Source organism: Eubalaena glacialis, chromosome 18 (genome assembly GCF_028564815.1).
Source record: "Eubalaena glacialis isolate mEubGla1 chromosome 18, mEubGla1.1.hap2.+ XY, whole genome shotgun sequence".
Lineage (NCBI taxonomy): Eukaryota > Metazoa > Chordata > Mammalia > Artiodactyla > Balaenidae > Eubalaena > Eubalaena glacialis.
The window spans coordinates 66,366,813-66,379,616 of record NC_083733.1 but is presented as its reverse complement, the minus strand read 5'-3'; the positions used below and the strand labels follow the sequence as shown (position 1 = coordinate 66,379,616).

Below are 12,804 nucleotides of genomic sequence, written 5' to 3'. Positions count from 1 at the left end.
CTGCACCGCCTGGACCACAGGGACGAGACGCCATGACCCCCAGCCTCACGGCCCTGCTCTGCCTCGGTGAGATGGAGGAGGGGGAGGGGAAGCCCTAGTTACGGAGGGACCCCTCCCCACAGCCAGGCTGCTCTGTCAGGAGACCCCAGGACTCAGGAGGCTCACGGGGAGGAGAGGCGCTGCTCAGGATTCAGGGCAAATCTCTCACAGGGGTCTCTCTTCCAGGGCTGAGTGTGGGCCTGAGGACCCACGTGCAGGCAGGTGAGTCTGTCCCCAGGTGTCCCAGCTCCCTCCTGCTCATGGGGACAAGGGGCCACCCCCAGGCAATGGGGATGGGGAACAGCAGTTCTGGGCTGAAGGAGGGGGAGTCTGGGAGGTTTGGGGCTGAGAGCTGGGGACCTGAGGGTGAGGACGTCTTGTGACCAGCCTCTGATTTCCTTCCAGGCACCCTCCCCAAACCCACCATCTGGGCTGAGCCAGGCTCTGTGATCCCCTGGGGGAGCCCCGTGACCATCTGGTGTCAGGGGACCCTGGGGGCCCGGGAGTTCCGTTTGGATAAAGAGGGAAGTTCAGCTCCCTGGGACACACAGAGCCCACTGGAGCCCAGGGACAAGGGCAAGTTCTCCATCCCACACATGAAACAGCCCTACGCAGGGAGATACCACTGTTACTATCTCAGCCCCACTGTCTGGTCACAGCGCAGTGACCCCCTGGAGCTGGTGGTGACAGGTGAGAGGACACTCGGGGGTCCCAGCCTCAGGCTCTGCCCTCAGGAAGGGGGTCTGCTCTCAGGGGTGTGTCCCTCTCACAGCCCAGCCCTGGGGGAGGCGAGGGGGCTGTGAGCCCCATTTCACAAGCTCCCTCCTTCTCTCCTAGGGGTCCACAACAAACCCACCCTCTCAGCCCTGCCGAGCCCTGTGGTGACCTCGGGAGGGACCGTGACCCTCCAGTGTGGCTCATGGCAGGGATGGGACGGGTTCATTCTGACTAAGGAAGGAGAACCCAAGCCCTCCTGGACCCTGGATGCACAGCGACGCCCCTATGGGCAGACTAAGGCCCTGCTCCCCGTGGGCCCCGTGACCCCCAGCCACAGGTGGACGTTCAGATGTCACGGCTTTAACTGGGACACCCCCCAGGTGTGGTCGGCCCCCAGTGACCCCCTGGAGCTCCTGGTCCCAGGTGAGGAAGTCCCACCCTGGCCTCACGCACTTTTTGAGGCACGAGACAGATTATTAGATGCTTTTCTCCCAGGATTGTCCCAGATGAGAGGGTGGGGTGAGGGGGGAGTGGGGCGCACAGGACAGAGACACAGAGTGTGAGCGACAGTGAGGCCTGGGGACCAGGACGGGAGAAGGGGCTTCATGGCAGGAACCAGCCCCTACAGCCCAGGGCTGGTCTTCCCCCAGGTGTGTCTGGGAAGCCCTCCCTCCTGACCCCGCAGGGCCCTGTCGTGGCCTCTGGACAGAGCCTGACCCTCCAGTGTCGCTCTGACGTCGGCTATGACAGATTCGCTCTGTCCCAGGAGGGGGGACAGGCCCTCCCCCAGCGCCCTGGCCGGCAGCCCCAGGCTGGGCTCTCTCAGGCCGACTTCCCCCTGGGCCCGGTGACCAACACCCACGGGGGCCGGTACAGATGCTACGGTGGACACAACCTCTCCTCCGAGTGGTCGGCCCCCAGTGACCCCCTGGACGTCCTGGTGGCAGGTGAGGAGCCAGCGGGTCAGTCAGGGACCCAGACTCTGCGCAGGCCCTGCCAGGGGTGCCCCAGGTGGTGATGCTGGGACCAGGCGTGAGGGGTGCCCAGGGAGGGAGAGAGACAGAGAGAGACGGGGGTGGGCAGGGAGGGAGAGAGACAGAGAGAAAACAGAGACAGACAGAGATGAGGGGCCTCAGGGGGGCCCTGCTGAGTCGCAGTTCAGAACCAGGGGGGCGGGCAGCCCCTCACCCCCCTTCCTCTCTCTAGGATGGTCCCCTGACACGCCCTCCCTCTCGGTGCAGCCGGGCCCCGTGGTGGCCTCAGGAGAGAACGTGACCCTGCTGTGTCAGTCAGCGAGCACAACGGAAACTTTCGTTCTGTCGAAGGAGGGGGCAGCCCGTCCCCCACTGCGTCTTAGATCAAAGTACCGAGGTCCGCATTTCCAGGCCGAATTCTCCATGAGTCCTGTGACCTCAGCCCACAGTGGGACCTACAGGTGCTACAGCTCACTCAGCAGTAACCCCTACCTGCTGTCACACGCCAGTGCCCCCCTGGAGCTCGTGGTCTCAGGTGAGGGACCCTGACCCCGTCCCTGCTGACTCAGTCAGCTCAGGGCTCCATCCCCTGAGCACTCTGGGCTGGGGTGTGAGTGAGGGGGCTGTGAGGGAGGGTCACCCAGAGGGGGATCTGCCCCTCAGAGGCCCTCCCATCCCCTCCCACACCTTCTCACCTCACCTGGAATCCGGAACCTGACGACTGTAGAGGAGACCACAGGGCAGGTGTAAGGGAAAGGTTTCGTGAGGTGGGGACTCCAGGGTCAGCCCCACTCCCTTCCTGTCCTCATTCCCAGGATGCTCTGGGGGCCCCAGCCCCCCACCGACAGGCCCCAGTTCAACAACTGGGGAGTCACTGAGGCCTCTCTGCTCAGAGGGAGCACAGGCCACCCCAAGGCAGTTTCAGAGTCTCTGGGAGGATCTAATGCCCTCAGATCCTCAAGGACAGGCTGGGGGTCAAGCAGAGACGCCAGGAGGACCCCAGGGCTCCAGGGGCTCTGAGGCTGGTGGATGAAGGGGGGGCGTCATGACAGAGAGGGAATGTCGGGGCCCATCCTGGGGCAGGAGCAGCAAGGCTGATAAGGATCGAAGCAGCCCCTGACCCCTGACCCCTGACCCCCGTCCTGACCCCCAGGAGGCTCTGAGGATCAGCTCCTTCCCCCCACGGAGCCAGGCCCGAAGACAGGTGAGTGAGGGTCTGTGAGACATGGTGCTGGGTCCAGGGGGGCAGGGCTGAGTTATGCCCTTGGTTCAGGCACCTCTGGAGACGCTGACTTGGACCCCCTTCCCCTGCCTGGGCCTCAGTTTCTCCAAGTGTAAAATCAGAGAATCATGGCCCAGAGCTTAGATTTCCATTCAGTTCTGACTTCTGGCTGTGACCCCCCAGGAGAGGAGGCCTCACAGGGAGGCCCCTGAGGATGTGACTGTATGGGGGCCTGTCCCCAGTGCCGCAGTGATGGTGACATTGTACGGGGAGGGGGAGGGGAGGCAGGACAATGGCCCAGGGCGTCCAGGCCCTCCCCCTTCAGCTCAGGGAGCCCAGCTTGAGTGGAAAGAGCAAGGGCTGGAGTCAGACTCCAGGTTCAGACCCAGCTCTGCACTCCTGCTGTGGGCCCTGGGCAGGTGGTTTCTCTCCTCTGAGTCTCAGGTTCGTGGTCTGTAAGCTTCCTGGTCCCACCATGCTCACAGGCCTGCTGTGAGGTGAGATGAAATGACGGGTGGGCTTCACAGAGCTCAGGAGGGCAGAGCCCCCAGCCCAGCCCGGACCTTCCCAGGGGCATCAGGGCCCTGCAGGGTGGGGTAGAGATCCTGGGGAGATACACAGAGTCCACCCCATGTAGCCCTGCAGACCCCCCTGCAGATGAGGAGCCCTCAGAGCACAAATCTGGTGTCTGCTGGGGGGCAGTTCAGGAGAGCTCAGGAGAGCTCAGGGAGCTCACAGCTCTGGGTTCTAATCCCAGCTCTACCACGTCCAGGCTGGGTCACTTGGGGCTCATGGTTTTCCTCTCTGTGCCTCAGTTTCCTCATCTGTAAAATGGGTGGAGTGGGTTAGAGGAGAGAAATGCACAGACCCCAGCACAAGTCTGCACACAGTAGGCACTCAATTAAGTGGCACCTTGGGCTCACTCATGACGTCACTGGTGCCGCAGGTCTGAAATGGCACCTGAACGTTCTGATCGGGGCCTCGGTGGCCTTCGTCCTGCTGCTCCTCGTCCTCCTCTTCCTCCTCATCCGACACCGGGGTCAAAGCAGACGCAGGAAGTCGGGTGAGTAGGGAACGGGGTGACCCAGGCCCCTGGAGGTGGCGGACTTAGGTCACCAGCCAAAGGGAAACCTAAGAGATGGGCAAGGTCAGCTTAGAAAAAGATTGTCCAGAGTCTGAAACTCAAAAATCTAGAAAGAAAACACGTACTGTCAGCTGACATGTATAATTTAAGGTATTTTCCTCCTTTTCAATCTCATGAACTGTTGAAACATGTACACAAGTACGAGTTCAGGTCTCCTTCTTTCCTCCTGAATCCCGTGTGAGGGGCGGGGGTCGTAACAGTCCCAGGGCCGAGCCTCTGTCATCTGCCCCAGCCCAGGGCGAGGCTGATTTCCACCCTCCCGCAGGGGCTGCAGACCCACAGCCCAAGGACAGAGGCCTGCAGAGCAGGTAACTCCCGCCCCGAAGACCCCCAGGCCCACCCCGCCCGCAGCTCCCCCTCATTCTCCCCCTAACACGCCCGCCTCCTCCCCAGCTCCCGCCCAGCCGCCGCCGCCCAGGACCAGGCCCTCCGTGAGCAGAAGAGGACGGGGTGGGGGACAGAGGGTTCTGGAGGCAGTGGGGGAGGGGAAGGCTGGGAAGGGGGGGCTCCAGCCCTGAGGGGCCTCAGGGAATCCCGCCCAGCGACACACACCCTGTCCCGCCCCAGCAGGTGCTGCCGTGAAGGACACACGGCCTGAGGAGGGGCTGCAGCTGGGCCAGCCGGTGAGACCCCTGCCCCTGTCCCGGCCACCAAAGACCTTCCTGTTGCCAAACTCAGTCCAATGGACACGCCTCTGTCCTCACATCCCAGCTCCAGCAGCGTCCCGCACTGACCTCTCCTTCCGGGCTTCCCGGGTCGTCCTGCTGTGCCTCCACCCCTCCTGTTTCCTTGTGACCTCATGGCCCCTCCTTCGGGGTCCCCTTTCCTGGCTCCTCGTCCTCTGTCTGACCTTCTGGCATTGCAGAGAAGCCCCACGTCTCAAGAGGATTTGTGAATAAGTGAATCACCTGAAAGTCCCCAGGCCCCCCTTCCTTCATTCACCCAAAAGTGGTGCACAAGGAGAGCGCATCCCCCCGGCTCCCTGTAGGTGCTGCAGGTGCAGCAGGGAGCTCACCTGGTGGGTGAGAGAGACTATATGTAAAGAAGCAGGTAGCGTCCTAGAATGCAAGGTCCTGATAAGGAAAGTAAAGCAAGAGAAGGTGACAGAGTGCATGGGGGGGCGGGCAGCAAGTGCAAAGGTCCTGAGGCAGGGACATGCTTTTGCAGGAAGATGGCCATGCGGCTGGAGCCAAATGAGCAAGAGCGATAACGTGTTAATACAGAAATCAGAACCGTAGAAAGAATCCAGAGGCTCCAAGGTGTTAGGAGGTCCCCGGAGTTTCCATCAGGAAAGTGACCTGATCTAAGGTTTTAAAGCATCACTCTGGCAACACAGTGGAAAGCTGACGGGAGGAGATCACAGTGGATCCAGGAAGTGCCCTTTCTGTCCCACTCTCTCCCTTCAGCAGAACAGGCGGGATGCAGACCCCCAGGAGGGGACGTACGCCCAGGTGAACCACTCAAGATCAAGACTAAGGCAGGGGGTGGCCACCTCTCCTTCCTCCCTGTCGGGGAGATTGCTGGACACGAAGGACAGACAAGTGGAAGGGGACGGGCAGATGGACAGTCAGGTGGGTCCCATCCTGTCCGGGCCCCCAGGCTTCCCCCACCCCAACCACACACCCTTCCTCTCCCCCACCACAGGCCGCCGCATCTGAAGCCCCCCAGGATGTGACCTATGCCCAGCTGAACCACTCGACCTTCAGACGGGAGACTGCACCCCCTGCCCCCCAGTCAGGGGAGCCCCCAGCAGAGCCCAGCGTGTATGCTGCTCTCGCCGTCCGCTAGCGCAGGAAGGACCCAGACCCCACGCTCCAGGGAGGAAGACTGCACGGACCCCGGAAGGCACAGGAGCTGCCCACAGTGGACACCACCTAACGACCATCAGACAGCCTGGACTCCCAACACAGACCACCAGGAGCCCCTGGGACCCTTTGGCAGTCACCTGATTCTACCCTCAAAGATAACTAACATCGTTACATTCTAGAAAAAAAGCAACAGACTTCTCAATTACCAATGATTTTGAAAAAGAATAGCAAATTATTCCAAATGAAGGTAGAAGCAGGGAAATAACAATGACAAGAGTAGCTACTAATGAGGACAAACAAAAAGTAGAGAAAAATCAATAAAGCCAAAAAACTTCATTCTTGAAAACATTAATCACACGTATAAACCCTAGGCACAATGACCAAGGGAAAAAGAGAGAAGGCACGCTTTACTATTATCATGACGCTACGGCAGATCCTACAGACTTTATATAAATAAAGAATTTTATGAACAACTTATGCCATTATATTAGAAAATGTAGATGAAATGGACAAAAATTCTCAAAAATATAATTTACCAAAATGATGGACATTAGGATAAATAGAAAATCTGGATTGTTGTATATATTAAATATGTTGACTCTGTGATTTAAAATTTTCCCAAAAAGTGAACTCTGAGTCTGGAAAGCTTCACTGGTGAATGCTTCTGAACACGTATGCACTTATGAAATACACACACACACACACACACACACATACCAAACTTACACAAGCTTCTGCAGAGAATAGGGAAGGAAAGGAATACTCCCCCCAACACCTTTTGTCGGGCCAGAAAAAAATTGAGACCAAAACCTGACAAAGAAACTACAAAATGGGAAAATCACAGGAAGCTCTGTTTTTCTGTTTTTTTGTTTTCCTAAACAAAATATTCACAAACAAGATTCATTGCTATATAAAAGGAGTAATATATCATGAACATGCAGGTATTTTTTTTTAAGGAATGCATGGGTGGTTTCATCCTCAGAAATCAATCAATACAATTCAAACATTAAAAGAAGAAATTTTAAAAATCACATATCAACAGATGCAAAGCTTTTGATAAAATACATCACCAATTTATAATGAAAAAAACTCAGGAATAAAAGGGAATTTCCTATTATTTGTAAAAGAATCTTTTAAAATCTACAATAGAAATCATTTTTAAAGGTAAAAACGTGCAATCTTTCTGCCTGCGATTGAGACTGAGCCAAGAACGTTCACTATTACCCTTCTATTCAGCAGGCCTGGAAGAACCAACCAATTAAATAAAGAAAAAAAAGTGATAGGCACTGAGGGATGGAATAAAACTGTATTGCTCAAGATTACAAAATTGTGTGAGTGGAAAATCCAAAATAGAATAAGGACCTATTATTCGAATTTGAAAAGAATTTATCTAACGTCACTGGGAACATCATCAATATATAAAAGTCAGTTGCATTTCAGACTTCCAGTTTTGGAGCAGAAGAAAATAGAAGTATGTCTCCCTAACCCCCCACAAAGCACAGTAAAACTCCTGGACTTTACATACACAACAAACATAAGAATACAGGCATACCTCCATTTATTGTACTTCCCAGATATTGCAGGGATTTTTTTGTTTTTGTTTTTGTTTTTTTGTTTTTACAAATTGAAGGTTTGTGGCAACCCACATCAAGCAAGCCTATCAGTGCCATTTTTCCAACAGCATTATTATTATTATTATTATTTTATTGATTTTTGGCTGTGTTGGGTCTTCCTTGCTGCGCGTGGGGCTTTCTCTAGTTGCGGCGAGCGGGGCTACTCTTTGTTGCCGTGCGCTGGCTTCTCATTGCAGTGGCTTCTCTTGTTGGGGAACATGAGCTTTAGGTGCACGGGCTTCAGTAGTTGCAGCACATGGGCTCAGTAGTTGTGGTGCGCGGGCTCTAGAGCGCAGGCTCAGTAGTTGTTGTGCACGGGCTTAGTTGCTCCGCAGCATGTCGGATCTTCCCAGACCAGGAATCGACCCATGTCCCCTGCATTGGCAGGTGGATTCTTAACCACTGCGCCACCAGAGAAGTCCCCAACAGCATTATTTTTTAATTAAAGTATGTACATTGTGTTTTTAGACCAATGCTATTGCACACTTAACAGACTACAGTATAGTGTAAACATAACTTTTATATGCACTGGGAAAACAAAAAACTGGGACTCGCTTTAATGTGATATTTGCTTTATTGCTGTGGTCTGGAACTGAACCTGCAATATCTCCAAGGTCTGCCTGTATTCTGAAGGGTAGAGAGAAGGCAGCAGACACACTAAGACTGCTAAGACCCCAGGAATGACACAGTGGGTGTCAAAGGAGACCGAGTAGGGTACCTGGACTGCCCCGTCCACCTGGCAGTAATGAGTCAGTGCCCCAGCCACGTGTAAGAAAAGTCCTTCTATAACAAGATTTACATAAGACCCAGACTCTCAAAACATAATATCCAAAATGACCAGGTCTAATTTGAAAAATCATTTGTCACAACAGGAACCAGGAAAATCTCATCTTGAGTGAGAAAAAACCATCCTTAACAGCTGCTAACACTGAGATGACACAGATTTCGGAATTTTCTGACAAGGATTTTAAAACAGCCATAATCAAAATGCTTTGAGGAGCAATTACACACATGCTTAAAATAAATCTAAAAAACTAGAAAGGCCCAGCAAAGAAAGAGAAGACATAAAGAACGCAACGGAGGACTTCCCTAGTGACGCAGTGGTTAAAAATCCGCCTGCCAAGGCAGGGGACACGGGTTCGAGCCCTGGTCCGGGAAGATCCCACATGCCGCGGAGCAACTAAGCCCGTGCGCCACAACTACTGAGACTGTGCTCTAGAGCCCGCAAGCCACAACTACTGAAGCCCGCGCGCCTAGAGCCCGTGCTCCGCAACAAGAGAAGCCACTACAATGAGAAGCCCGCCCACCGCAACGAAGAGCAGCCCCCGCTCGCCGCAACCAGAGAAAGCCCACGCGCAGCAACGAAGACCCAACGCAGGCAAAAATAAAACAAATAAATTTTAAAAAAAGAACGCAATGGATATTTCAGATCTGAAAGATACAATAATTAAAATAAAAGGCTCCATGGATGGACGGACCCAACAGCAGAATGGAGGCAACAGAGGAAATGATGTAAAGATACAAGGATAAAAATTACTCAGTCTGAACACCAGTGAGCACATATTCTGGAAAAGCATGAGAACGGAGTCTCAATGACCTCACATCCCTGGGATCTGAGTCCTAAAAGCAGAGGAGAAAGAGGATGAGACTGGAAAACTATTCAAGAAATAATGGCTGAAATTTCCCCAAACTTTGCAGAAGCCATGAGTCTATGCATTCATGAAACTCAGTGAACCCCAAACAGGATGAGCTCCAAGAAATCCATGCCAAGACTCATCACAATCCAGAAAAAGAGGAAGAAGTTCCTTGAATGCAGTGAGACAGAAATGCCTCCTCACTGTGGAGGGAACCCGCCACTCACGTGACCTTGGACTTATCAGAAGGTAGTGGCACAACAGTTTCAAGTGCTGAAAGAAAAGAACTGTCGATCCCCAATGCTATGCATTGTGAAACTATCCTTCAGGAATGAAGGGGACATAAAGACACTCTCAGGTGAATGAAAACTGAGAGGATTTATCACAAGCAGACCTACCCTTCACAGTAAGACCAAACTAACCCTAGGATGTACCCAAAAGCAGATTTTTTTTTAAGCCTTGAAAAGAACCACAAAGCTGAACCACAAAGTCATTTAATCAACTTCCAAAACATAGTTACACAGTCTTTAAAGAAAGGAAGCAGAATCTGTATACTTAACAATATAACTTTCCAGGGAATTCCCTGGAGGTTCAGTGGTTAGGACTCTGCGCTTTCACTGCCCAGGGTGCAGGTTCAATCCCTGGTCGGGGATCTAAAATCCTGCAAGCTGCCCGGTATGAACAAAAAAACAATATAACTTTCATATAACCCCGTGTATGGTAAATCAAAAACAACCCTGCGGTCAGGTGGAATAGCAGAGGTTACTGCTGCCCTCAAACACTTAAGGGAGGGAGTGGTGGTGGCCCATCGCACCCCTGCTTAATACACCAGCCTGGCCCCTGCAGAAACTGAGCGGATCAAGGGTGGTTGGCGGTGGAGGGCCTCAGACTTCACCCAGCGCTAAGCCCTGTCACAGCTGCTGTGCGGGATGCATATTTTTCCTAGAGCAGAATCAGGCAGCCTTTGGTCATTTTTAGGCAGCTGTGGATCTGGTAACTAAGAAGCAGTTCTTCACCTAGGATGGACTGCAGTACACGTTCATACTTTGTCCAGAGAGAAATTAACTCTCCTTCTTTCACAGCACAGTCCAAAGGGACCCTCGGCATCATGACATTGGGCAGAACATCCCATTTGTCCACAACGTTGATGACATCTTGCTAATTGGACCTGATGGTTAGAGGGTGGAGAGTACTCTGGTATGTATTCCATATGGTGGGAGATGAAGGAAGGAAGGAAGGAAGGAAGGAATGAAGGAAGGAAGGAAAAGAAAGAAAGAAAGGAAGGAAGGAAGGAAGGAAGAAAGAAAGAAAGGGAAATTCAAAGACGCAGAGCCTGCCAAAGCAGTGACCTTTACAGAGGTCCTATTCTCTGAGGGCTGCCAAGACACACCCTGTGTAGTAAAGCACGTGCCATTGCACCTCGCAACACCTAACGCTGAGAAAGAGGCACAATTCTGGGTATGCATTCTTGGCTTGTGGAAGCAGCATATATCATCCTCGAGAAAACAAGTGACTTCTCAGGTTACTGAGAAGCTTGCAGGTCTGAGTGGAGCCCCCAGGAAGGTGGGGCTCTACAGTAGCTTCAGGCTGCAGTACCAGGACCCCAGGTATCCGGGTGTACCGGAGGCTGTGTGACTTCTCTGCTGAGCCCCAGTGGCAGAGGTGAGGTTTAGCCCTATGGGTTCATGTCACCACATCCACCACCTGCAACAGAGAGCTAGACGCCACTTAAAAAACTGCTCCTAAGGACTTCCCTGGTGGCGCAGTGGTTAAGAATCTGCCTGCCAATGCAGGGGACACGGGTTCGAGCCCTGATCCCAGAAGATCCTACATGCCACGGACCAACTACGCCCGTGCGCCACAACTGAGCCTGAGCTCTAGAGCCCACGAGCCACAACTACTGAAGCCCGTGCCCCACAACTACTGAAGCCTGCGCGCCTAGAGCCCGTGCTCCGCAACAAGAGAAGCCACCGAAATGAGAAGCCCGCGCACCGCAACGAAGAGTAGCTCCTGCTCGCTGCAACTAGAGAAAGCCCGGGCGCAGCAACAAAGACCCAACGCAGCCAAAAATAAAATTAATTAATTAATTAATTAAAACAAAAACTGCTCCTGGCAGGCTCCTGGTTCCCAACAGACAATGACTGACTGACAAAGAGACATCAAGTGTCTGTGCAGCTGGAACTTCCCGTGATGAGCCGGGTGTTGTCATTCCCACCAAGTCATTGGGTTGCAACCCACTGTTGGATGAGTGGTAAACCTGGTGCCAGGAATAGGTCCGGAGAACAAGGTAAGTTCCACAAAGACAGGGGTTAGAGGCACAGGATACCTCCACAGCTACCTGTCATGGTGACACCCCTCCCTCAGCTGTCCTCTGCAGCTTTACGGCCTGGGTCACGTCTGGGCAGCGTCAGGTTTGGGGGTGGTGTTGCTCTACAGCCCTGTACCTGAAAGATACTAATGAGGGAAAATGCTTTCAGGGGGCAGACATCTGGGTGATGAACAGGATAATACCTTTTGTGTGTGTGGATAGAGAACAGGGTAGAGGGAAAGATGTACACAGACCCGGGGACGGGAGCAACCGCCCTGCCTAGACAGTCAGGGGAACTGAGTGGGAGGAGACAAGGATATCCAGGAAGGAGGAATGGGTACAGGAGTGGGCACAAGGCACGTGGTCTTTCAATGAGGTATTAACGTCCCCCCCAGAGCCTCACTGCAGACAGGGTCCTTAACAGCCAAGGGGACAGGACGCCTGGTTCAGTGGATGTTTGCCAGCCTCTGCCTCCTTGCTTACACACTGGGCCTTTGAAGGATGGCCGTGGAGACAGAGATGGAGGCTAGTCATGAGCCTGGAATCAGGGACTGACTGCCATTCACCGAGAGTGATCTAACTACAGATACTGCTGAATGTCCATTGTGTCAGCAGAGGAAAGGAACACTTGAATCCTTAACATTGTATCATTTCTTATGGAAGCAAATCAGACACGTGGTTGCAGGTTGACTTCATCCTGGTGGAATGGACACTGGTTGAGCCTGACTAGTATGCATGTGTATGTATACTGAGACATGGAATGTACCCCCTTTGTGCTGTTTGATCAGCTTTGGCAAATGTAGAAATTCACGTAGCAACTGTCACCACAATCAACATATAAAACATTGCCATCACTCCTGAAATTCCATGGTGATCTTTTAGTCAACCCGCAGCCTCCAAACCCACACTGAGCCAAACAGCAACCAGTGCTCCTCACTAGGAATTAGTTTTACTGGGTCTAGAATTTCATAAAAATGGAACTATAAAGTCTGTACTCCTCTGTATCTGCCCTCTTCGGTGCAGTATAATTTTTTGATTCATCAACTTTATTGGTATCTCATTTGAGTTTTCATTTCTCTAATCATTATAGATGTTAAGCAGTTTTTCATGTGCTAATTGGTCATTTATATATCTTCTTTTGAGAAATGTCTGTTTAAACTGTTTTGCTCAAGTGGGAAGGTTTTATACTATTTATTTGTAAAAGTCCTTATTTATTCTACATACAAATCCTTTATCTCGCACACACACACACACACACACACACACATATATATATATATATATATATATGTGTGTGTGTGTGTGTGTGTGTACTGTATATATTTTCTCTTAGTCTTGGCTTGTT

The 12,804-nt window shown here is 52.6% G+C and overlaps 1 protein-coding gene across 2 annotated transcripts; it reads left to right on the top strand.

The window, feature by feature from the left end:
- Positions 1-28: 28 nt before the first annotated feature.
- LOC133078672 (leukocyte immunoglobulin-like receptor subfamily B member 3) lies at positions 29-6,409 on the top strand. Of its 2 annotated transcripts, XM_061173815.1 has the most exons (13): positions 29-66; positions 226-261; positions 445-729; positions 877-1,179; positions 1,407-1,703; positions 1,963-2,265; positions 2,884-2,934; positions 3,899-4,015; positions 4,362-4,404; positions 4,490-4,527; positions 4,667-4,719; positions 5,503-5,667; positions 5,741-6,409. In XM_061173815.1, exons 1-13 carry the CDS (start codon positions 33-35, stop codon positions 5,882-5,884), a joined length of 1,869 nt encoding a protein of 622 aa, XP_061029798.1. In that variant the 5' UTR covers positions 29-32; the 3' UTR covers positions 5,885-6,409. The 2 variants fall into 2 exon arrangements, with proteins under 2 accessions (XP_061029798.1, XP_061029797.1); XM_061173814.1 differs by lacking the exon at positions 5,503-5,667.
- Positions 6,410-12,804: the final 6,395 nt, after the last annotated feature.